The 24,410-nt window shown below is 34.8% G+C and overlaps 3 protein-coding genes and 1 long non-coding RNA gene across 7 annotated transcripts; 3 read left to right on the top strand and 1 right to left on the bottom strand.

Moving 5' to 3' along the window:
* The first annotated feature begins 62 nt into the window (after positions 1-62).
* Positions 63-880, top strand: LOC111491664 (NDR1/HIN1-like protein 6). The gene is made up of 2 exons (XM_023140673.1): positions 63-384; positions 470-880. Exons 1-2 carry the CDS (start codon positions 86-88, stop codon positions 867-869), a joined length of 699 nt encoding a protein of 232 aa, XP_022996441.1. The 5' UTR covers positions 63-85; the 3' UTR covers positions 870-880.
* A 2,179-nt stretch (positions 881-3,059) lies between these two features.
* Positions 3,060-7,108, top strand: LOC111490812 (telomere repeat-binding protein 4-like). Of its 3 annotated transcripts, none has more exons than XM_023139436.1 (10): positions 3,060-3,194; positions 3,965-4,101; positions 4,185-4,974; positions 5,048-5,269; positions 5,359-5,415; positions 5,496-5,575; positions 5,665-5,909; positions 6,117-6,437; positions 6,526-6,589; positions 6,677-7,108. In XM_023139436.1, exons 2-10 carry the CDS (start codon positions 4,021-4,023, stop codon positions 6,863-6,865), a joined length of 2,049 nt encoding a protein of 682 aa, XP_022995204.1. In that variant the 5' UTR covers positions 3,060-3,194; positions 3,965-4,020; the 3' UTR covers positions 6,866-7,108. The 3 variants fall into 3 exon arrangements, with proteins under 3 accessions (XP_022995204.1, XP_022995213.1, XP_022995195.1); XM_023139445.1 differs by having other exon boundaries at positions 3,060-3,349; positions 4,188-4,974; XM_023139427.1 differs by having other exon boundaries at positions 3,060-3,349.
* Positions 7,109-7,448: 340 nt separating this feature from the next.
* On the bottom strand, positions 7,449-12,778 carry LOC111490786 (actin-related protein 5-like). Of its 2 annotated transcripts, XM_023139400.1 has the most exons (12): positions 12,532-12,778; positions 12,332-12,402; positions 11,931-12,055; positions 11,650-11,694; positions 10,725-10,827; positions 10,372-10,481; positions 9,809-9,918; positions 9,627-9,717; positions 9,104-9,544; positions 8,775-8,902; positions 8,240-8,582; positions 7,449-8,123 (listed from the first exon to the last, which is right to left on the bottom strand). In XM_023139400.1, the coding sequence occupies exons 1-12, from the start codon at positions 12,630-12,632 to the stop codon at positions 7,626-7,628; spliced, it is 2,166 nt and encodes a 721-aa protein (XP_022995168.1). In that variant the 5' UTR covers positions 12,633-12,778; the 3' UTR covers positions 7,449-7,625. The 2 variants fall into 2 exon arrangements, with proteins under 2 accessions (XP_022995168.1, XP_022995176.1); XM_023139408.1 differs by lacking the exons at positions 12,332-12,402; positions 12,532-12,778 and having other exon boundaries at positions 10,725-10,832; positions 11,931-11,975.
* Positions 12,779-16,058: 3,280 nt separating this feature from the next.
* LOC111491954 lies at positions 16,059-16,782 on the top strand. The gene is made up of 2 exons (XR_002719802.1): positions 16,059-16,144; positions 16,264-16,782. It is a non-coding gene; the product is annotated as an uncharacterized LOC111491954 (long non-coding RNA).
* Positions 16,783-24,410: the final 7,628 nt, after the last annotated feature.

Genomic DNA, 24,410 nt, shown 5'->3' with positions numbered 1-24,410 from the left:
AGTTAGGTGAACGACCCCTCCCATTTAGCCTTCTTATTATAACCCTAACTTTCATCTAAACCCTTCTCTTCATACTACTCTTCCAATGGCACTTGCAGATCACCTTCAAAGAATCCACCCAGTTACCGACGTTGAACGGCCACCGCCGCCTCATCCGCCATCAGCGCCGCCTCCCAAAGTTCTCCCTTCCAAGAAGACAAGGTCTTCGTGTGTTTGCAAATGTTTTTGTTGGACATTTTGTGTTATTTTTCTTCTACTCATCGTGATCGGAGGCGTCGTTGGAATTCTCTATCTCGTTTTCAAGCCGAAAATTCCGACGTATTCCATCAACTCCTTAACTATCAGCGATCTCCGACTTAACGTCGACATGTCGCTTTATGCCAGGTTTTGGTTAAATCATGATCAATTTAATGCATAATCTCTTAGGTTTTAATTATTTTTTTTTAATATTAATTAATATTGTTAATAGGTTCGACGTGAAGATCACAGCCTACAACCCGAATGAGAAGATCGGAATATACTATGAAAAGGGAGGAGTTTTGAGCGTCTGGTATACGGACAAGAAGCTTTGTCAAGGGTCCTTGCCGGCGTTCTACCATGGCCACCGGAACAGGACGGCGCTGGACGTGGATTTGACGGGAAGGACGGTGAAAGGAAACACTTTGATGGCTGCGTTAGTGGAGCAGCAGCGGACCGGCCGCATCCCACTGCAACTCCGTGCGGCGGCGCCGGTGGCCGTGAAATTGGGACAGCTGAAGCTTAAGAAAGTAAAAATTTTGGGGAATTGCTTGTTGGTTGTGGATAGTTTGACTGCCAATAATGCCATTAGTATTAAAGCTAGTAATTGCAAGTTTAGGTTGAAAATTTAATTTTTTGAAAATTCTTTAGCAATTTTCAAAACTTTTGTTAATTTATTTTAATTTTATATCCTCATATAATTTAAGTTATTTGAATTCTTAATATAATTTAATTTAATTTATACTCATATAAAAATATTTGGTATAAAAGAACAATAACAAATAAATAAATAAATAAATGAAAGATAAAATTTCGATGTGGGAGGAAATTAAGTACTATTGTTTGAATTTTTATTTATTTATTTAATAAATTTCTTTGAAATTATAGCAATTTTGCAGAAATTGCGAACATATTTAATTAGCATAAATTAAAAATAGTGGACCAATTTATATCATCAAATATCATATAATATAATTTTTATTCACGTAGACATCACATAAATTATTTGAATTATAGAAGATATAAAGTGGACATGTGACATTTTATGATACAATTTTTTCTTTTGAATTTTCATTCAAGATTTTAAAACGTGTTTGTTAAGAAAGGTTTCCATACTTTTATAACGAATGCTTCATTTTTCGCTCCAACTCGAGGCCCTTATGAGATCTCACAATCCATTCTCTTTGAGGGCTCAATGTTCTCACTGACACATAGTTCGATGTCTGACTTTGATATCATTTGTAACTGTTCAAGTCTACTACTACTAAATATTATCTTTTTTGGGCAATCACACATCAGTGGGAGAGGAAAATTTCGCCATACAGTTATTTAATTTAATTTGATTAAAAGGAAGGGGAGAAGAAATGATATAGGAATAGTTAATTATTTTAAAGGCTATGGCCCTTTCCATTCTTAACTCATATTAGCTTTGCTTTTAGCTGTATTCCGACCAATCACATGCACTTTCACCCCCAACCCATCATCGTCATCTTTCACCTTTTTTTTTTTTTTTTTTTTTTTTTAATTTAATTTTATTATTTATTTATATAATTCTTCCTCTCTCTCCCCCTTTTCTCTCATTCTCTCTCCTCTGAAACAATTTTGATTTCAGATCCTCTTACATTTAAATCTATGTTCTAAATTTTATAAAATTTACAAACATTTTAAATACAAATTTTTAAATTTAATTACTAAATTTATAATTTAACAGATTAGTTCTTTTTGGTTCAGGGCGAGAATTTTAAAATTAGGCTCATTTTAACTTATTTACAAAAAAAAAAAAAAAAAAATAGTTTAGTCGTAAATTCTTGTGTTAGTCATTTATTATAAGAGTTTGATATAAAAATGGAAGTTTATATGTCATTTTATTTTAGTAAAAATCTATATATTGAATTTTTACCATTAAATCTTTTATTATATACTTTGTATTTTCAAATTTTAAAATTAAAATTTAAAACTATATATATAAAAAAAACATAAATTAATGAATTATAAATGTGAAAAGGCTGTATTTAATGAATTTCAAAACTTTGATGTACAAAAGAAGATAAGATAAGATTGAAATATTATATTCCGAAAATTGCAAGGAAACCCGACCCATAAACCGGGCCCATGGAAATTAAAATGGGCCCCGAAAGGACACGTGGAGGTTAAGGAAGAGCCTATCCAGTAAAATAACAATTGGCTTACAGTAAAGCGCGCTTTATCTATCCACCTGTCGGGACGAGACGTGTCCCACATGGATAATGCAAAATTCCTTTTTTATTTTATTTTATTTATATATTTATTTTTATAAAAAGAATTTTAATGGGATATCCGCAAACCACTTTGGTTCACTCGCTTCTCCATATACTCTCACGCCTCTCTTCGCCACATAATTTTGAATTTTCTTTCATTTTTCCTTTTTATCTTTATTTTATTTATATAAATAAATCTCTTCCCTAAAATAAAATAAAATAATAAACATAAATATTAATTAAAAATTAGGTCCACCAAATTCCCCACTCGGCCCTTGAGGGTGACTAGACAATGCACAGCCTCTAGTCGACCTCTTGCATAATCATTTTTATTTTTTTATTTTTTTCTAATGAATTATTTAATTTTGTATTTTTGTATTTTTATTCTGAAAAATATATAATATGTAAATTATTAGGTTAAGAAGCAGTCTGCGTGTGGATATTTAGAGAGGGAAAGAGGGAAGAAAAAGGGGTTTTGGTGGGTTTAACCCGATATAGCCGGTAACCACGATGGTGTGTACCGGATGTGTCGGTTTGATGGTCAAACATTTTGGGATATATGTCTGTGTGCAAGAGGTTTTAGGCACTGTTTATGTATTCCTCCGTTTGAGAGAGAGATTTTCATCTTCAAACTCTTTTCTTTGGGATTTGGGTTCTGAAATTTCATGGATCTGTTTCATTTTCCCCTTCTCAATTCCGGATCTCCACCTTGAATTTCGTGTAATTCTGCAACATTCTTCTTCTTCTTCTTCTTCTTCTTCTTCTTCTTCTTCTTCTTCCATTTGGGTTTCTGTTTTTCTCTGGAATTCTTTTGAAATCTCAGCTCCAATTTGGATCTTGGTTTTGCATGATTTATTCCGATCCTTCCTCTACTGGTGAGCTTTTTGTTTTTGCGCACACAATTTCTGAGTTTGGATTTTGTTTCATCGGTTCGTGTTCTTCGGGATGTTCGGTTCTCGCAAAAAATGGGAATCTGCCTGAGAATTTGAATCTTTTCCTTTTGTTTCGGTGGGTTTTGCGTTGTTGGTTTCATTTGTGTTGGAATTATGAACAATTGGGTCTTCAGAAATTGTATGAAGTTCGAAAGTTGTACTACTGGGTTTAAGATCCGATCCTGTGGATTTAACTTCGGTTTAGATGTTTTTGGGATTGGGTTTTGATTTTGAATCAGCTTGTTTTGGCTGGATTTGTGTTTTCCTTTTCTTTTATCTCTTTGCTTCTAAGCTAATCAAGTTGTTGAGATTGGAACTTCTTTCATCGCTTTGCTCCAGATTTCCAGTTCAAGTTTCTTTGTTGTCACATTCAAATTTTGAATATTCTTGGAGACTAAATCTGGGTTTTCTTTTTCTTGCTCACATTATCAATTTTACCCTGAAACTTCGTTGCATTAACATTGTTGTAGTAAAGAATCGTGTTTGTTTGCATTCCAATTCGAATCAAATTTCTAAATTGAATGATTTTGATCTGTTGTTGTTTGGATGATTTGACAGTGAAAGTGGTGAATCTCTGTGTTTGATGAGTTTTTATCACAATGAATGCCTAAGACATGGTGATGAAGAAGAGGTTGGATAATGGATTCAATGGCTTTTTGGACTGGACTGTCCCGAGAGGTCCGAGATCTTTTCGAGTGAGTAAAATTTCCTCTTTAGATCTCTCTCTCATTTGTTGAACTGCACCTTAGTTACTGAGTTTTGTCCTTGTTGATTCTAGAAGAGGGTTCATTCAAAGAAGGATTTCGAGGATGGCCAGATCTGTGCAATTGAACTGCTGGCTTCTTTAGCAGGGAAGCTTCTGCAAGATGGCGAAAGCACGGCGTGCAGCAACACATCCGATGGAGATCACTCGGTGATCGGCACGAATGTCGTCAAGGAAGATAAATCGAACCCAGAGAAGGGTTTCAAGATGAAATGCTGTGATGGTGGCAGCAGCCAAAGTTGTGATCTTGCTATAGAAACAACTGACCAGAAACAAAATCTGAAGAAACTCCAATATGTAGATAATATTACTGTTTTCGATTGTACTTCGGTAGTCATAAATTCCAACAGCTCGGACGAGGCCTGTGGTGATGTTAAGCCTGTGGTTTGCAAGACAGAGTTTGGAGATTATTGTACTAAACCAGAGGAAGGCTCCCCAGATTCTCTAGAATCAACTGACACTGGTGTGAAGATCATAAATGAAGAACAGCATGAGACTAAAGGATTTGGAATTGGATTTCCAAACATGGCTGATTCACACGGTTCTAAGGATTTGAAAAAATCACCAACTATGGCCAATTCAAGCTTCAAAACTGGATTTCGCAGTTCGTTTTCCAGATATAGGAATTACTTTAAGTTAGCAAGTAGAGATGAAGATGAAAAATTTAGGTCCAATAAATCTAGCTTTCACCCGAACTCTTTCAGGCCTCCATCGCGAATTGCAGGACGACGAATAAGGAAATTACTGAATTCAAAACACTGGAAAGCAGCTCCAAAACTGAAGGACTGTGAGGTTCCTAGATCTGGTGAGATTCTTAACTATGGATTTTCGAGTTTTCATCTTAACTCATTGTAACTTACTGTTCCATTTCGCATCAGGTTCCATAGACAACGAAACGCGAAATCCTTTTCGCAAGAGGAAGTTGTATTTCAATAGTGAGAGAAGATTCCAAGGGGATGGTCTTTACAAAAGGAGGAGATTGTTCGACCGGAGCTCCGTTGTGAATTCTGATGAAGGGATGAGCAGTGAAAGTGTATCGAACTCTCCTGAAAAGAGTATCCACATCGATAAGTCTGGCTTAGCTGCAGTATTACATGGAGGTCCTCAGCTTAATTTTGTGTCCTTTATGAGCTTTAAAACCAACATTTTTGTTTCCAGTAAGCTCAATGTATTTCCTCTGTAAATGCAGCAAGTGTGACAACATCATCAGCTCAACAAGCATCCTTCCACTCCAAAGATTCTCATGGTATGAAAGTTTCTTGAAGCTTTCTTGCATTTCAAACTTAGCATTATGGTTGGTTTCTCATCTGCTCGATTGTTCGACAGTAAAATTTAGCATTAGATCATTCAAGGTGCCAGAGTTATTCATTGATGTCCCCGAAAACGCGACTGTTGGTTTGCTGAAGGTAAAATGAAGTGCAGTTCACCTGCTTTCAGTTGGTAAAGGATTTTTTTCTCCCTTTCCTGAAGCAGTATTTATGTTATTTTTCTCCAGAAGATAGTACTTGAGGCAGTAACCGCTATTCTCAAGGGTGGATTACACGTCGGGGTTCTTGTTCACGGGAAGAAGGTCAGGGACGACAACAGAACCCTACTGCAGACAGGACTCTCTTGTAAAGACAATTTGGACACCGTTGGTTTCACATTGGAGCCAAATCTTGTGCATAATTCAACTTCACCATTGTGTTCTGAGGATCATCCTCAGATGTTAGCATGTGACATAACTGAACTTGTACCCAGGTATTACCATTGCATTCAAACAAACAACCTGGGTTTGTTTCCTTTAATCTCAAGATTTTCGAGGGCTCGGGAACTTCCGTAATTGTTTTCTTGGTTTGGGTAAACAAGTTCATTATGTAAGAACTCGGTGTTCTCATGAGTTCTTATAATTGGATTGTTCGCTTCTATCTGATAGCTTATACATATATGCTGTCACTTTCTTCACAGCTCGCCTGTAAATCCTGTTTCGAGCTCGGGAATACTAGATGTTGTGGCCTTACCTAATACTACATTGACCAACTCCAAAATCCAAGATGAAAATAAACATGAACTGATTACTACCAGCATTGACAATTTACCTGACAATTCTTTACAAGACTGTAAAGCTTTAGTCCCTGTTCCAGAAATGACTATGGAAGCATTAGCTGTAGTTCCCTTGAATCCAAAATCTAAGCGTTCGGAAGTTGTACAGCGTCGAACTAGGAGACCCTTCTCTGTTTCAGAAGTAGAAGCACTGGTTCAAGCCGTCGAGGAGCTAGGAACTGGAAGGTTTGCCAATGCTCTTTAACAACATGATTGATGTCATTGTGAAGCACAAGTTAAAACCAATTGAAATCCGGTGTTTCCTTTTTTGCAGGTGGCGGGATGTTAAGTTTCGTGCATTTGAGAATGCAGATCACCGAACTTACGTGGATTTGAAGGTGGATTTGCCTTCTCCTTAACATGTGTTCAGGTGATCGGTTTCTAGCATACAGATAAAAATCTAACCTGATGAGGGTGTGTTGCAGGATAAATGGAAAACCCTGGTCCACACGGCGAGAATATCGCCTCAGCAGAGAAGAGGCGAGCCTGTCCCACAAGAACTTCTGGACCGGGTGCTGGCTGCACATGCTTATTGGTCGCAGCATCAGGCAAAGCAACACAGCAAGCATCATCAAGCTGGAGTTGTGAAGGCCATTGAGGGCTCCAGCTGTTAGGCTTCTCGTCTAACAGGAAAGTTCCCACATTTAATGTAAAAAAGGAAAGTAGGTACATTTGACTCTGCTGTAATCAATCAAGGCAAATTGTAAGCATGATTTTAATTTCTTGTATCCTACTTTGATTCATTGTTCAGCCATCCCATTTGGGAGTTGTCAGTTGTAAATATGATTCTTGTAATAATGAAATTCTAACAGGATTCTTTCTGTGTTTAGACATTCAATATGTTCAGTTTTACTGTAGCCGATGAGTATCATGAAACTCAACTGTTAATCTTAGACAGGTGATATTTTGACCCTAAAGGTTCTTCCTTTCTTTTTGGTTTATTGAATTCCACCAATACTTTCATGTTCTACTGAATGGACAAAGTCAGGCTGTGTTAGAAATAGGGCATTTAGTGTTGAATTTGAGCACTCTTTGGTGGCTTAAGTTTAAGATTATAAGTTTAATATCATATTAAAATAATTCAATTTTAGGTCAAATAGATTCACTAAATACAAGTCAAAAGTCTATAAAGTACAAAATTGAAAGTTTAAGAACATATCACATACAATTTAACTTAGAAAGTAACTCATACCAAAACGATAAAATTAGTGAAGCATAGCTGTTGAAATGACAGGTAATTCGCAAAGGACATGTATTGATTTTATCGACATTATACTCAAAGCATGTTAGATCATGGGGTAGTAAGTACCATACATCAATTAAAAATAAATGATCAAGGATACAGCAGAAGCTATCAGCCAACTTAAAAATTAACTAAAGCGAGTACCGTAATTGGTATCTGCGAAGCCAATCCTCACCCTTCTCGAGATAATCCATCCTACTGAAAGTTTGTGTTGTGAATTGTGCACCAGCAGCATAAACAGAGGCCCCCCTCCATGCGTCGAGAACTGGATCTAGTGCTCTGACCACCCTAATAGGTGACCCGCATGGCCTGATCATCCGAATTCCAGCTTCTAAACGTTCCCTCGTGCCAGGAAAAAGACAACTTCCTCCTGTAATGAGGATTGAATTGGTCAATCTTTCTGCAATATCATCACTGTACGATGGCAATCTTCGCAATGAGACGCCAGTCATTTCATCTAATCCTGTCTGGTCGACACCAATCAAGTTGGGATGAAATAGAATTTCGGGGCATCGGAACCTTTCAACCCCCATAACAATCTGGAAGTCTTCCTTGGTAAGAGGACGGAATTTTGGCACTTCTGTTGGTTGAGCAACATCTGACTTGGGAACAAAAGTGGGGTCTATATCCTAATTACAGTAGTAAGAGATTACACTTAATATCTCAGGTAATTCAAGATCAAGATACTGAAATGTGAAATCAGTAATAAGTAAAGCTGACATATGTAAGTTGTGATGGGACTGACCTGGAGCCTAGAGGATAAACGAATCATTTCAACTTCATCCTCATCTGGGCCTTCATCGTCATCGTCGTTGTTATCTTTGCTCATAAGTTTGTAAAGCTGCCAATCCTCATCTCTTGCACCAAAGGTGTCCTCACCCTTCCCACGATCAAAGGCTGCTGTTGTTAAAAGACGCATCCTCTCCCTCTGGGCAGCATTCAGCCTCTCACCACGTCCTACTCCTCCAGACAAATTATTCCCATTTGCATGACCTCCATTAGTCTTGAGCCGCTTTCGCTGCTCCACTTTTTCAGAAACCTCCTTGTATTTGGCATGCAGTTGCTCTAAATAAATCTCGGGATTCTCCCTACAACAGAAGAAACATAAAGGAGAATATAAGCATTAAACAAGTAGTGGGTCATTGCAAAAAATCAGTATAATGGCATCATGGTACTGGAACCATTCAAATGAGCAATGGTAACTCTCAGCAGGGACATAACTAATAATTAGATTCCCTGGACACTAAAATTATGAATGTAGGAAGAAATTGTGTGCATACAATCTCCTTTCTTCATCTAGCTGGTTTCTCCTTTCCCGTTCTAACTCTTCTTCAAAACGTTTCTGCTTGGCTCGCTGTCGTCCTTCAGAAGTGGTTTTGAGAAACAATTGCCTTCTTTTCTCCTTAAGCTGCCAAGAAAATTAAACTGCATAAATTTCAATCATTATAAAAAGAGAAGTTCTTACTTCAGCAGGGGAGTTGTTTCTTTATGAAGAAATTCACAAATATCATTTGGAACCTCTTAACGAAGATTACATGGCAGCTGAACAACACAGAACAAATATTTAAAACATTCAGGCGTTTATCATGCATGTACAGCCTTCTTTTACCTGCTCAGGTGACAGCACATCATCAGGGACGTTGACGAGATGGAACTTTTCATTTGTAGCGTCAGTATGATCCTCAGCTTCCGCCTGATCATCCTTTGGTTCCCCCTTTGCTTTCCGCAAAGATTGTGTTGCTTTGGTCAAAGCGGACTCAATTTCCTGCTTCGAGACGTAGCCAGTCTCTGACAAGAAGGACGGAATATCAACCTCTGCCACTTGCACAAGCTGATGTAAAAGAAACTCCAAACCACGCACTTCATTTTCTAGCTCATTGATCCTCGAAGATCTTTTTGCTTCAGCCATTTCTCTCAATCGTTGACCTTGTTTTTCCTTAATTGCAGCCTTTCTTGCAATCTCTTCTTCTGAGGGAGGCTCTTCAGTAGGTGGTGGAATCCATGGGAGCTGCCAACACCTAGTTTTATTTTCTGCTTCCTTGGTCCCTTTCTGTTCATAGATATAGGACTCAAACTGAGTGAAAAGACAGACACAACGATGATAACAATAACAATAAAGCCAAGAAGATTACTTGAAACAATTGAGCCTCTGATGCATAATCTGAAGCTATATAGCAATGCTCCATCTTCAGGTCTTCAACCTTCTCCAACGTGAATCTGGCCCTTTAGCATGAACAAAAATAATGATTTTTTTTTTTTTTTTTTTTTTTGCAAACTTTACACCCGGTATATATGTTAAATGAATTATACTTACATGTGATAAGGGTATTTGAGCGAAAGAAGTTGCTTCAGAGAATCAGTCACGTGAAATCCACCAATATTGGTTCTGCAGCATCCTTTATAAACAGGCTCCCCGTCAATGAACTGACAATAAAGATAGGTGATAAAATTATCATTGACTCTCCACTAAAATCAAGTGTCCTAGATGCAGTTCACTCAGTAGTCAATTATAAAATCATGTATGGAATAGTACAACTAGAAACATCAAAGTTGAAGGCTTCAAAGACAACCTCAAATCAACAAGATTATAACGATGCAAAATTGTTGAAGAAAAGAAAAGAAAAGCCAATTGACAAAAGAAAAAAAAAACAACAACAATGTTAACACCAACTCAAGCATTGATATACTCAGAAAGATCAACAGCAATACACTATTTCATGCATTATAAGCAAGAAAACTCATACATACAGTGACTGCAAACACAGACGTAGGAAAACTGACTTTGACTAGGTGTGCTCGGGGGAATTTCAGAAGAAAAAAGAACAATTAATTTATGAGATTTATGAACTGGTAAGAGGATGAAAGAACAAAGCAAACCGGAATAACATGGCTTGCAGTAAAGCCTGGGCATAAAGCAAGGCCATCTTTATCACAAATCCCAAGTTGTTGGTTGTACATATAGCTGAATGCCGCATCAACACCATATGCTGTAGTACAGTCATAGAAGGAAAGGAAAAATACATTGTCAAGGAAGCAGAACCAAATATTATTAGTAAATTTAAGTAAAGGTTACGTCTAGAGGTTTCTACAACAAGCCAAACATAATATATTAAGTTTTAATCTGGAGCCCAGCAGACAAGGGCAGCCATAGAAAAAGGCTTAAAAACATTATTTCATAAAATATGGTGCCCAGTCATTAAAGAACATAATAAGTTCAACAAGGATTGTACCTATTGAAGGAACTCCGTAGGTCTCAAATAAAAGCTCTGCCATTTTACTACGAGATTGGACTGGATTGCATACACATTCTGTTATCAGGATGGGGTGATCAATCTGTTCTGCCCTCAAAGGGACATAAATCAAATTAAGGCCCCTTTGTATGTAAAAATTAAAAGAATTATAATAATAATAAATAAATAAAAACTATGGACTAGTAAATAATATTATTGAAACTCTAAGAAAAAAGTTTAAATTAAGAAATAACGCAAACTGGAGTTAAACAAATAGTTATAAATAAGATTAATGCATATTGAATTATAAGTACTAATACTCTACCTGTTTCACCAAGTCCAAGTCATATTCGATACTGTTATTGATGTTCAAACTATATATAATTTTATACCCAAATAAAAATTATGAATTCAAACATTCATTTAACCACATATGACCCTGAAAGTACCAGCGTCTACAAACACAAGTGTTAAAAGAAACAGCCTCAAGTATTGATGATTGCAGAGAGAAAAATATAACTTCCAAAAAGAAGTTCCAAATTATGCAACCAAAGAAAAAAGTTATGCTGAGAGAAGTTGTATTTCGCAAAAGGAAGTTGTATTTTTTTTTTTTTTTTTTTTTTTCCCAACCAGACATTGCAAACAGCACAAAACCTATTTGCCATAATAGCCGGCCTTTATCCTGAAATGGAGGATCCAAGATAGCTTACTCCATCACCATATAAATTCAAGCTAGAAACCAGAGATATGCCAAGAGTCTATCAAAACAGTAGGGTTATGCAGGAAATCAATGGAGTGCAAGAGCCCAAAATCAGACTGGAAAGATACAACAGGTATTACCAACAATAAGAGGTGAGAAAAGGCAAGGAGGAATGGCAGAATAAGACACGAAAAAAGGGTTGAAACTTAACGTTCGCAAAATTACCTCTGGTCCATTTGCTCCCAGCCGATCAAATCCAAAATCAAGAACCTAAAAGGTGCAAGGAAATAATCAAAAGATACAACTTTATACACTCCTAATTCACATAAATACACAAGGGGATGCACTTACTCACACCTACATTCATTCTTCTAACATTTATGCCTTATATTGTTGCCTACATGCGAATATCTCCAATTTTAATAAAATTAACAAGTTCAGACAATGTGGCTAGTTCAGGTATATAGAATGTAATGAAAAAAAGATAAAACAATAATCCAACTTACGTATTCCATAATCTCAAACTGATAAACAACATTGCCATCAAAAGCAGAGCGAGGACTTGAGCGTGTGCAATCAAAGTATTTCAACAAAGACGGTTCGTGGTCTCCAACAATGGTAACTGTTTCACCTGAATCGCAATAAGAACAGCAGAATACGCTTCAAGTACACAGCCAAAGATGGAGATATTTTCCACAGGAGTGGAGGATCTCAATTTTTCAGAGAGTTCGAACTGGAGTAAGAATGAGACTAAGCACCAATTGTAAATTTTCATCAATGATTCTTTCCTCATTTTACTTTGGAAGTGTGAATTCTTCAACCATGGGAAAATAAGAAGCAGACCTTCAACTAGACAATCAAACAAACTAACAATGTTAACAGGTTAACTGATGAAAAGTAAGCATACCAGTGGCTTTGTGGCGAGGTCTCTGGACAATGTTACGGAAAATAACACGAGGGTCGGACTCTCCCGCCCATCTGAAAGAGTCACACACAACAAACAGCGCTAAATTCAGGGAAGAACAGAACACAAAGTTCATTAATGTAATCAAAAAAGAAAGTGCATTCAGCTTGTTCTAAGAGTTGTAGCCAAAAAAATGGATATACCCAATGCGAAAAGAGGAGGCGCCATTGTCGATGACGATGGGAGTGGTAGGAGAAAAGTGATTGAAATCAGATTGTCTCTGTATTTCCGATACGAATGGCATGTTTGTGAATTTAAAAGATGAAACAGAAGCCAATCGGGATTGGAACAAGCTTTCTTCTTCGTTGCCCTAGCCCGCAGCGAGCTGGAGAAGAACGAAGACGACGCTGAATGATCTTTCGATTGTTGGAAGAAAGTCGAAGGCGGGCCAAGATCGAATCACAACCGGACGGTTTAGTTTAACCGGTCTGTGAGAACCGTTATGAGAATTAATAGAACCAATGCTACAATCACGCATTCACATTTAAATTTTCGATGTCCATACATCAAAGCTTCATGTTTCTATATATTTAAAAATAAAAAATAAAAAAAACATTAGAAATAAAACTAAAAAAAAAAAACAAAAATATTTATTATTAATATTTTCTATTTTTATCAAATTCTTTGTACATTAAATTTTATAAGTAACATTTTTTTACCATAGTCTAATTTCTTTTAATTAAATTGACAATTTTGTTACGTATTAAATATAGAAAAATATTGTGTGTATATATACTTTTAATAAATTTCATGACTTTATGATTTTTTTTTTTGAAATGGGTGTGAGATTGACATTTGATTAATGTTTTTATTAATATCAATATAAAATAAATAGAGACGTGAAACTTTTATTAATATCTTCATTAAAAATATGTAGACACTACATAAATGTGATGCTGACTAGGCTAGACACGACTCTCAATATAAATATCTTATTAAAATAGCTAAAAGGGGTTATTTTTAATATTATTAGTTTAATATGAAGTTATCAAATTAATTACAGTTATTAATGTATTTACATCTGTCAGATTGTTTCAATCAAACCCATTTACTGCAATTGAGTTATGATATGACAGCTCTATGATAGAAGTATGCTTTTTGTTTTATTATTATAATACATGTTTAACTTTGATAATAATTTAATTGAAACATGTAACACATGAAATATGTTACATATATCCTAAAGTTTCATAGTAAATATTTGAGCTATTAAATTTAAATTAACTAATGCTAGTTAATCTTAAAAACATTATAGACTTCAAATATTATTATTGAATCCATGAGACTTAAAAGGTTAAAAAAGAAAAAGGTGAAAATAGTAAATGAAGGCAGTAACTACATTCAATGTTTTCCCAAATAGAGATGAAAAAATTAAATAAATAGTAAATACCATACAACTATTAGTTAATGAAACACCGAGTTTTTATCCTGTTCGCTGTGGGCCCCACCAAGGCATTAAGAAGAACAATGAATTACAGCCGCTAAGAAAGAAGGCGGGAAAACAATCGAACGGTGGAGATTCAAAATGAAGCTTATGGTAGACTCGATCTCTCGCCACGTCATATATCTTTCTTCTGCTGCACGTTTTTGGACTCTGTTTATCTTCCGCAACAAGCCCCTGTCATCTCCATACATAAATTCTGAATCTAATGCTCCAATTTTCTAAATCTTCTCAAAATTCAGCTTCTCCGAACTTTCAGGATTCAATTGGAGTATCATGGCTGAGGAAAAGAAGGATATATGCCGCACGCCGCGACGGAAGAGCTGCCGGATTCCGGTGACGGTGTTGTGCCCGGCGGCGCCGAGGAAGAAGGCGGTTAGCTTGAAGCGCAAGGCTCCGCCGAAGGACGGGTACTTTCGGCCGCCGGATTTGGAGGTGTTGTTCGGCTTTGTTGCTCCAAGAATAGATGTATATGTACGTAATAACCTCTGAACAAAATCAACATGAGTATAGTTCAGTTTACCTTACATTACTTTTAATATTTCTACCATTTTCATTTTAAATATTTCATGGATAAAATTATTATTGAGTTAGAGCGTATTACTCATCTTAATTAATTAGATAAGACATATAACCTAAGGAAAAAAAAATTTCAATACTTGAGCTAAGGGCTTGTTACTTAAAATAGCTAAAAAGGCCCATAGCCATCTCTAACACAATCTTAATCCATGCATCTTAAGTCAATTAAGCCCGCCTAATCAAATGCATAAAAAAAATAATATTTTAATAGTTGAGTTATACCGAAATTAATAAAGAAAAAAACAAATTTTTTCTTATAGTCAGATCTTATATTTTATTCTTTTAAAGATATTTTAAATTTTAATATATATATATATATATATATATATATAATAGATTAAATGATTCAAACATGTAACATACAGATCTTTATCAATTTTACATCATAATTATTCACTTTGATACAATATATATATTTTTTCTTTTATTGTTGAACCGCATTATGCATCATTGATATCGTAGCAAAATAGAATTATTAATTATACCTATTTTTTAATTATTATTATTATTATTATTATCAATATTATAAAAAAAAAATGTACATAAAATATCATTAAAAAAATTTGGGCCACATCATTAAAAAAAAATATTTTTTTTTCATGTCCAACTTGCATATTTTTGTCTCCAAATGGAAATCATAAAATAAAAGAAAGAGATAAAGCTGCACAACAAAGATAAAGAAATGTGTGTGTGTGTGTATATATATATATATATATATAATTTGGATTAATTTATTTAAGAGAGATTCTGCTACCTAACCTACGAACATGCCATAATCTATGGGGTTTTTGCCTATTCCTTCTAATTACTTAATTTGTTTTATGACATGCAAATTAATGAGTTTAATTTCATTATCAATTTCCCCAATAATAATAATAATAATGGTTGGATAATGAAAGTCTCATTCGTTCATTTAAAGAATAATTATAAGTTTATAATGAAAGAATACTCTCCCCATTAGTACGAGGCCTTTTGGAGAGCACAAACAAAAGTACTAGAGCTTACGTTCAAAGTGGACAATATTATACCATTATAAAGAGTCAACCAATTATTTGAATTTTCTTATTCAAATTGGTGATGCTATGTGATTGGATTTTATTCATATATTTTTTCCATTATTTATTCCGTCTAATTAAAACAAATATATTCATTAACATTTATTTTGTAATTTAAAATTTATTGAGACACAATTTTGGTCTGCACTCAAAATCATCTTTCACGATTTTGTTGTCTCCCATTTTTTCTTCTTATTATTTGTTTATTCTCCTAACTTGGATTTCACTATTCCAAATCTTTGTTTCCAACGGATTCTTATATATAGATTATTATAATTCTATTTATCTATGATTCAGTACCTTTGTTTTAATTTTTTTTTGTTTAATTAGCTGAATTATTTGTGAGTTTAATTAGCTGGTTAACCTATGATTTTTTAATTTAGTGTTTGAGATTAATTAATTTAAAATTCAATTTAATTATGGAGTAATATAGGTTGGAGTTGATTCATCAGCTGGCTTCTTCACAAATTTATCCCCATCCCCGATGAGTTAAGAATCATTACTCTCCACAATAGTATATGATATTGTCTAGTTTGAGCACTTTACTTTGACTTCCACAAAAGGTCTCGATCAATAAAGATACTATGATCTTCCATTTTTTTTGGTGCTCACTGGTTTCCATCTCATCTAATTTTTTCCATGTCTTTGGCCCGAGCCGTATGAGCACAATTAATCTTCCAGGTTTGTTTGAGCTTCAAATCAAGAAAACAAAAGGAAAAGAATGCTATTGAGATTCATGAATCTGAATTAAATGAACAATGTGGGCATTTGGTTAATGGATGTTGCAATTTCACTTTCAGCGCCTTCATTTCTCTGTTCATTGAAGAAAGGCACTGGTTGGGGATTTGAGATTTGAGCAAGAAGAAACATGTCTTTTTGGGGGAAAGTGAAAGCTTGTATGCCAAATCAAAGCTAGGACCGAGTACTGTTTTAAATGAGAATCCACGATTTGGGTCACTGAACAATGATCAGAATCAATCATTTGATGGGGTCAAACAAAAAGTGTCCCCAAGGTGTTCGACGAAATGCCTGTGGGACAAATCAAGGGACAACCATATCTTGTGCTTGTTGGAGAAGTTGTCTGGTGACTCGTGAGGTTAGTAGTACCAAAAAACTCCTTTTGGCTATGACTGAAATGTTCGGATAAATTTTGTTTGTGGACTAAATGCATTTAACCCAAGTTGATGAACCCAGAAAGCTAGCTAATTGCACATGTTTTGAGCTTTGAGTCCCCTTGAGAAGGGAAACTGTTTGGGAATTTAATTGCTCTGTTTTAGTACATTGGTCTGCTCTGTATTAAAGCCATCATCTCACTTGCATTCTTACAGTTTCTTTAGCTTCGGTTTTTGAACTCTGATGGGGATGAATGTGATAGCCTTTTAGTCGAATTCTTTTCTATTTGAGAATCTCGTGTGCTTAGACTTTGACCCATTTTTGCCTGAATATATCAGTGGGATTAATGAAATTAGTTGGGTTGGTAATATTTTAGATCAGTTTAAGGCTTAGGTTAGTTTTACAACTACACATGGGATCATGTGCTTTTGTTTTTGGGCAGCCAGAGAGAGAAAGGTTTGACTTGACCAAATTTAGAATAAAATCCTTGTTTGTATTAATATGAAGTTAAATTAACACCATAGTTTTGCAACATTTTCTCATTAAAAATAGTGTTGTCCATGTCATGCATATGCAAAATCTACTGATTAAGCTTATTTTATTCTTGTTGACATTCATATATATATTGTGTAGAGAAAAATTTTAGGCGTCATTTATAATATAAAATAAAGTAGTAATAAGAACAAAATACCAGGACTCTTTTTATTTTTTAAGTACAATTTTATATTATAAACGAAATAAAACTTTTCACCCATGCCATTAACAAAAATGTAAAGAACAAACAAAAAAAGATGTAAACAAGAGGGACTTGAATGCATTCTTAGGAGCAGTGTGCTAGCGAGGATCTTGGGCCCCAAGGAGGGTGGATTGTAAGATCTCACCTTGATTGAAGAGGAGAATGAAGCATTTCTTATAACGATGTAAAAACTTCTTCCTAATAGACGCGTTTTAGAAAATTTGAGGGAAATCCTGAAAGGGAAAGACCAAAGAGGACAATATCTGCTAGTGGTGGACTTGACCCGTTACTTAATAACACATTACCCGTGTTTTGTTGTATCCAAAATCATTAACTTTTTTCGTCCAATCCCAAAAAATAACTCCAGTATTTTCTTTTTGCATCCTCGTGTATTCTTATTCATTAGTTAACTGATTAAGGTAGGCATTTGATCTGAACAATCCAAAAGAAAACAGAGTTCTTCAACAACTGAAGGAATCTCAAGCTCAAAAGTTAAGAGAGCATCTCGAATTCTATATAGAAAACATGAATATGACAAGATTTGCAATAAGACTCACATCAGAAATCCCTAATGGAATCAAAACATTTTCCAAAGATTATAAAATTAAACAAACCAATTGGCTCAAGCCTTCAATAAACCCATAATGATTGCGCTTTTAGTTCTTTAACTATTCAGTTGCTTTTAGGTCTTCATGCAGACAATGAGCCAAAAGCATACGTTTTTTTTCCCTTCCTGCTTGCAGTTGCAAGCGTTTTTCTTTGCAGCTGGAAGTTTTCGAATTGCTAGTCAAAGATTCCTCGCTCATCCAATGAGCGAAAAAAGGGGATCAGAAAGCAAAGAGAGAGCTACTGATCATTTTCATGCTTACTTCCTTTTCCTTTTATTTTAATCATATAATCATTTTCATCTTTTTTTACTCTGTCATTATGTAAGAAAGTAATGTCTGCTGTTGTCATGACATATATAATCGTGTCTTAGCATATAATTACCTTCAAAGTGTAATAGTTTTTTAGTTGTCCTTTTTTGTTAGTGTTTGAAAGAACACATTTTAATGTTGATAAAATGATTTCAAAGAATTTTCTGAACTGTTTTTCTCGACTTTCATTTTTGCATTTTTATTATGCATTTTCAATACATGGAGGCATACGCACTCCATCATGGTTGCATGGACATGAAATAGACTCAGCTACACAAGTCAATACATCCTGACAAGCTTGGTCATTTTGATATTTATTTATAAATTTATGATCCATAAGAGCTATCATGGTTGTTTGAGATGTGGGTCGTAGAAGTTTGATATTTTTATAGCCTATAATATTAGCTAGCTCATATTTTGACAAACAAGTTTTATAGGTCCAAAACAAATCTTTACATTTTGGTAGTTTAAAAATTGAGAATCAATGTCAACCAGCTCTAAGGTCACGCCATATAGCATGGCAACTTGGACGAATCCCACATAGGATTATCAATCTGTGTCATAACCCTCTTTTTATATGGATGAAATATGGGTTCCTCAGACTCACAAACATTGTTTTCTCATAGTTGGGTGTGAATCTGTCATGTAATATAGCAACTTAGATGATGTGTGCAGTGATGAAAAGGAGCATTCATGGATACAAAAGATACAGATATGGGAAGGACGAGAATGAGAGTGAAGCAGAGAGATTGCAAATGGGAATAAGTTGCTTAGAGTAGAGACCAAAAAGACTTGACATATCACATCAGGGGGTTGTGTGTGTTTGTTGAATATCAAAAAAAGAAGTGAAGAATCATGATGGGCGAATTCTCAGGCTCAGGCTCATACCCCCTCTCTCTGTGATTCACCACTTGTACAAAAAAGGCTCAAAATGAAAAAATCTTTTACGATTCATCATTCAAACCTCTGATATGTCACTCTTCATCAACTCCCCCCTTTACTTTTCTAATTCTGGTTGATCTTTAGCCCCCACCATGCCTACCTGACTTCACCAATCGCCTCCCTCTCTTTCTCTCTTACTTACTGTCAAACCCCACCTCTTTTCATTTCCAACTTCTCTCCTAAAAACTTCACTTGGGATTGCCAAAAGATTTGTGGACATCTTTCAGATCTCTCTGTCTCTCTCTGTCTGTCTTGGTGTGGAAAAGTTTTAGGGTTCTTTAGCTTATTTGGGTCTTTGGATTTGAGGGTGTTCCAAAAGAATGGAACAAATTTGTTTAATCTGTTGTGTGAAATAAACAGGTGGGAGTGTTAAAGGGATATATCCCAATCTCCCACATACCTCCGCTGGTAAAATCAGTTGATTTGAATTGTCAATTTCCGTTTTCAATGTATAGTCAAAATTAGTATGTGAGATGTAAGTTAGCTTCCTAATGATTGAAAATCTTGGTAAATATATTGTGGTTTAAATGTCATTTTCTTTTTAGTTTGGAAAAGAAAAAACTAAAAGCCTTAAAGGATGGTTGGCCTTATAAAATATGCTTCATTTAAGGTTTATATTACAAGGTTTTAGCTTCATTCAAAGACGGTGATATGTAACATGTTAAAGCGGACAATATCTACTAACGATGAGTTTAAGGTGTTACAAATGGTATCATAGGCAGATACTGAATAGTGTGTGAACGAGAACGCTGGCCCCGAAGGGGTGGATTGTAAGATCTCACATTGGTTGACGAGGGGAATAAAACATTTTTTACAAGAAGATAAAAATCTCTCCTTAGTAAATACGTTTTAAAATAGTGAGACTAACGACGATACGTAACGAGTCAAAACAAATAATATTTATTAGCGGTGGTAGTTAATAGTGTTACAAAATCGGAGTGAAAAATTATGAGATAAAAAAGAAGTGGAGCCAATATTTGGTTTGCATAAATTAGGTTGAAGTTTAAAAAATTCCACCTCTGAAGTGTAAATACAAACTCACGAGACCACGCATGATCTTGAATCTAAAATGATCCCAGTTTCAAACCAATAAATGACGGCAGCAAAAGAATTACCCTGGACAGCTGGCATTGAAGTAAAAAACGGTAAAAAGAGCCCATTTTTATAATCCCCAGAATTCCGTTTTACAGTGGTTAAATTAGTAGACCTCCATGACGTGTGGGTTATTACTCGAATTAGATTCTTTATTTTAAAAAAAATATATACATATAATTCATAAAATATATATATATATGATATTATAATGGCGTATCTCTGAAAGAAAAAACAGGTGTGTGAAGTGATATCCACTGCCACGGCCTTTTCTTGAACCTCTTTTATGGCCTCTTTTCCCCTTATAAATACCGTCGGAGCTTCCCTCTAAGCCTTAATAATCCTCTTCGACCTTCCATCTTCGCCAAAGCTCCAACCTTTCCCCAACCCCACTTCACATTTCACTCTTAAAGGGCTTACCTTTCTTCCGCCGCCCTTTTCCATGGAGGAGAAATGGAAGCTGCCCAAGAAAGAGGCTCCGACGAGAACCCGATCATCTTCTTCTTCCTGTCCTCTGATGAGAAATTCTTCTGAGAGGAGGCGTTCTTTTACCAGAAAATGTGCCAAATTGGTAAAAGAACAAAGGGCTCGATTTTACATCATGAGGCGCTGTGTTGCCATGCTCATCTGTTGGCATAACTACAGCGATTCATGAGATCCCCTGTTTAGAGAAAGATCAGAAAATCAGAATCAGATGATTTGGGTTTTGTTTTGGTTTGGTTTGTTTTGATTTGGTTGAAAATGCAATATGCTCTATAAAACCCAGATGGGATTTTGCAGAAGTATTGCAACTCCGGATCTTAGAGAGATTAGGGAGAGATTTTTATATACTTGTAAATAGTTATATATATATGATGTAGTCCTGGAATCTCTGATGAGTTTAAATTTTGTTTCTTTTTTGAATCTGATGGGTGAGATTTGTAGGGTTCGTTCTTCTTAACAAGCATTCATCTTTGTAACTTCTTCCATTGTTTTTGTCTAAATCAAATGCAACTTCTTCTTCATCCTTATATATCTCTCTGGATTCTTTGGGTTTTGGGTTATTCTCTGAGTTTCCTTCTCTCTCTACGATTTTAGAGAGAGAGAGAGTGTTGGTTGAATCACACCAAAACAAGGGCAGCTAAGGTACCTGAAGCTGAAGAGGGATGTGTTTGTGGGTTTCAATGAGATGGCAAAAAGAAAAAGAGTGTTAATTAAAGGTAAGCAAGGAAAAACAGGCTTTTGCAGTGATTAAAGCTGTGTAAGAACTTAATTTGGTTGAAGATAGAGAGAAATGAAGTGTTGGGTAATGGGTATTAGTTAAATTTAATGAAGCTCAAAGGGAAGCAAGGAAGAACAGGGTTTGCAGTGATTAAAGTTGTGGAAGAGATCCGTTAGCTCCAATTTAGAGAGAAGAAAAAGTGTGTTGGATCTCTGTTAAATTTAATGAAGCTCAAAGCGCAGAGCAGAGCAAGGAAAACACACAGGCTTTGCGGTGATTAAAGTTATGTAATTAAATCATTTGGACTGGATTGGATTAGATCAGATCAGATCAGATCAGATCATAAGCAAATTTCTGCAGTCAAAACAGCAGAAAAGGGGGAAAGGGAGCTTCAATTAAGCTTTTGACAAAATAGCTTGAGAAGTAAATAGAGCCTGGAGGACACGCTTACCCATTGTACCTCTCCTAATTTACTCCCACATTTGTTCCCTCCTATAGCCCTCTAAACCCATTTCCTTTTTCCTTCTCTAAAACCATCCTACTTCTTCTGAAACAGAATTAAGAACTTCACTTTCTTTTTCTCAAATGGGTTAACTTTATCTTTGATCTTCCCGAGTTTAAGGTAGATTGACTTACCTTGGAGTAGTTCCATACATCAGCTTGAGTATAGTTCAAACAACTAAATTTATCGTGTATCTTACATGATACACATTACATCTACATTACAATCGTGTAGTCCTTGAGTAAATGAGAGATATGTAAATGAATCGATTCCATATCCAAAAAGAATAGAAATAGATTTTTTTTTTCTTTTTTTTTTTTTTTAGTGTAAGTTAGTAGTTTAACGAAGGGGCAGAGTGTAGGGACATAATAAGGGAGCGGTAAGAATGAATTATCATCTGAGAGATTCTTCAAAAAAAGTACAAAAGAAAAAAATAAAGTGGGATATGTCATTATTTTGGTGACCTTCATACGTCTAATTTCTCTATTCTCACTTTAACTATTTTCTCACCCTCTCCTTTTTAAGATACATTTATGATATTCGTAACACTTAATAACTCATATACATTACCGTTATCATAATTGAATCGGTCTTATTCACTGTTCCTGACAAATTGAAAAGATGAAAAAGACTAGTCGTACGAGGTTGAATAATAGTCTATATATGTATTCGTATGGACTCCTCCGAGTTTATTTTTCGAGTTGAAAATTTGAACTCTACTACAAATACGTCTCAAATATTTAAACTAAAAAATTAATTAAAATGTTTTATTTTTTCAAGAAAAAGAAGTGGGTTTTGTAGTAAATTTAGAGTTAGTCAATATCATTCCCTGCCATTAACAAAGAGGTTAAAGAGAAAATTATTACCACTCCTATTTAACACTTTAATTACTCCAAAGTCAAGTAACAAAATCTACTTTTTACTCGACATTATCATCTTTTTACCCCTCAATCCAACCAAAATGTTGACCAAAAAAAAAAAGGGAACTTTAATGTGCTAATAAATAATTGCAATTTTCCCTTGGCGTGCCTAAGTAGGACCAACCTTGAAAACAAATAGTGCATTTTTCTTTTCTTTTTTTATTTTTTAATTTCAATTTTAGGGTGTGCTTGACTCAATGATTGAATTGGAAAAAGTTTGGAAATACATTATAACCTATAAACCCCTAACACACTTTTGTGTTTGTTCAAAAGCCTTATCCTCATCTTTAAATCCATGCACTAAGTTTCGAGACGATAATCTTCGAGTCACGTTTCAAAAATTAAATTTAAATATCTTTATAGTTTGAAACTGTTTTGTTTTGTGGGAGAGTGTGTGAAAAGAAGTCTCGATTATAATCTTTTTCTCTTTAATTCTTGAATGAGGCCCTTTCAAATAATTTGTAAAAACATAAAGGATAATTTTTTTTTTTAATTCAATATTAAATGTTAAAATTCTTATTTGGTGTCTCTTAGCTTATTTAAAAATAAAAAAATAAAAAACAAAAAATCACTATTTCAACAACTTCAAAATTTTATTTTTATTTTATAAAAATAACTTTATGTTACTATTAAAAAATAGTGTCTCTCTCCTTTTGTCCCACGACTTCAAAAATAAAAATAAAAATACAAAATTTTGGTATAAATATAATAGGGCAATCTAAATAGAAACAAAGAGTCAAACCGAGCTTAATTTAGGGAGGTCAATCCTATTATGAAATTAAATAATAATATTATTATCATAAAGTAAATAATAAATATGAAAATTATGAATCTATTTAAAAAGATTTGAATATAATTGAATGAATTAATAGATTATATATTTTGATTATAAAAAGTGAAAATAGAATTAAAATGAAAAGTTGGGGAAACCAATAATTAGTATTAATTGAGAATCTGATGTAATAATTCGGTAGTGATTCCATTTTAGGGACCTTAACGTCAATTAGATCCTTTTTTTTATTTAAGCCTTCCTTGTCACTGAAATTCCTGGGCCCCCCACAACTTTCACAATTTTTTCTTCTTTTTTTTTAAAAATAATAATAGAAAAATAGAAAATCCAAGATCTCCATTGACATGGGCCCACTCCGGGCCCTATCAAATCTAATCCTAATAAAGGCCTATGGGCTTTCCCCCATACAAGTGGCCCATTACGGGCCCATCTCGGAACTTGAACCACCAATTTTGTTTCTTTTCTTTTTCAACGGCGTTTTTTCCGACCGTTGCCATCGGATCGGCATGCTTCTCGCTTTCGAATCAAGATTTTAAGACGTTACGTGGCGGAATCTTGTTAGGATTGTCAGATTTGCGTCAAGTTGGACCCCACTGTCACGGGTTTTGGCGGCCATTCACACGTGGACCAATTACCAGAGAGCACGTTTTATTCTTCGCTTCGCTGGCGGTCAACTCTTGATCCACGTGCCTGGTTTTTTTTTTTTTTTTTTTTTTTTTTTTTTTTTTTTTTTT

Source organism: Cucurbita maxima, unplaced genomic scaffold (genome assembly GCF_002738345.1).
Source record: "Cucurbita maxima cultivar Rimu unplaced genomic scaffold, Cmax_1.0 Cma_Scf00001, whole genome shotgun sequence".
Taxonomy (NCBI): domain Eukaryota; kingdom Viridiplantae; phylum Streptophyta; class Magnoliopsida; order Cucurbitales; family Cucurbitaceae; genus Cucurbita; species Cucurbita maxima.
This window is presented reverse-complemented; position numbering and strand designations above follow the sequence as displayed.

Bases quoted from the DNA above. Each gene is read 5' to 3' on its own strand.
- LOC111490786 (XM_023139400.1), bottom strand. From the start codon at position 12,632: ATGCCATTCGTATCGGAAATACAGAGACAATCTGATTTCAATCACTTT. The intron at 11,695-11,930 runs GTAAGTTGGATT...TGCACCTTTTAG, and splicing joins AGTTTGAGATTATGGAATAC to GTTCTTGATTTTGGATTTGA. The intron at 8,903-9,103 runs GTAAAAGAAGGC...TTTTCTTGGCAG, and splicing joins ATGTGCTGTCACCTGAGCAG to CTTAAGGAGAAAAGAAGGCA.
- LOC111490812 (XM_023139436.1), top strand. From the start codon at position 4,021: ATGGTGATGAAGAAGAGGTTGGATAATGGATTCAATGGCTTTTTGGAC. The intron at 4,975-5,047 runs GTGAGATTCTTA...ATTTCGCATCAG, and splicing joins CTGTGAGGTTCCTAGATCTG to GTTCCATAGACAACGAAACG. The intron at 6,438-6,525 runs GTTTGCCAATGC...CCTTTTTTGCAG, and splicing joins GAGGAGCTAGGAACTGGAAG to GTGGCGGGATGTTAAGTTTC.
- LOC111491664 (XM_023140673.1), top strand. From the start codon at position 86: ATGGCACTTGCAGATCACCTTCAAAGAATCCACCCAGTTACCGACGTT. The intron at 385-469 runs GTTTTGGTTAAA...TATTGTTAATAG, and splicing joins GACATGTCGCTTTATGCCAG to GTTCGACGTGAAGATCACAG.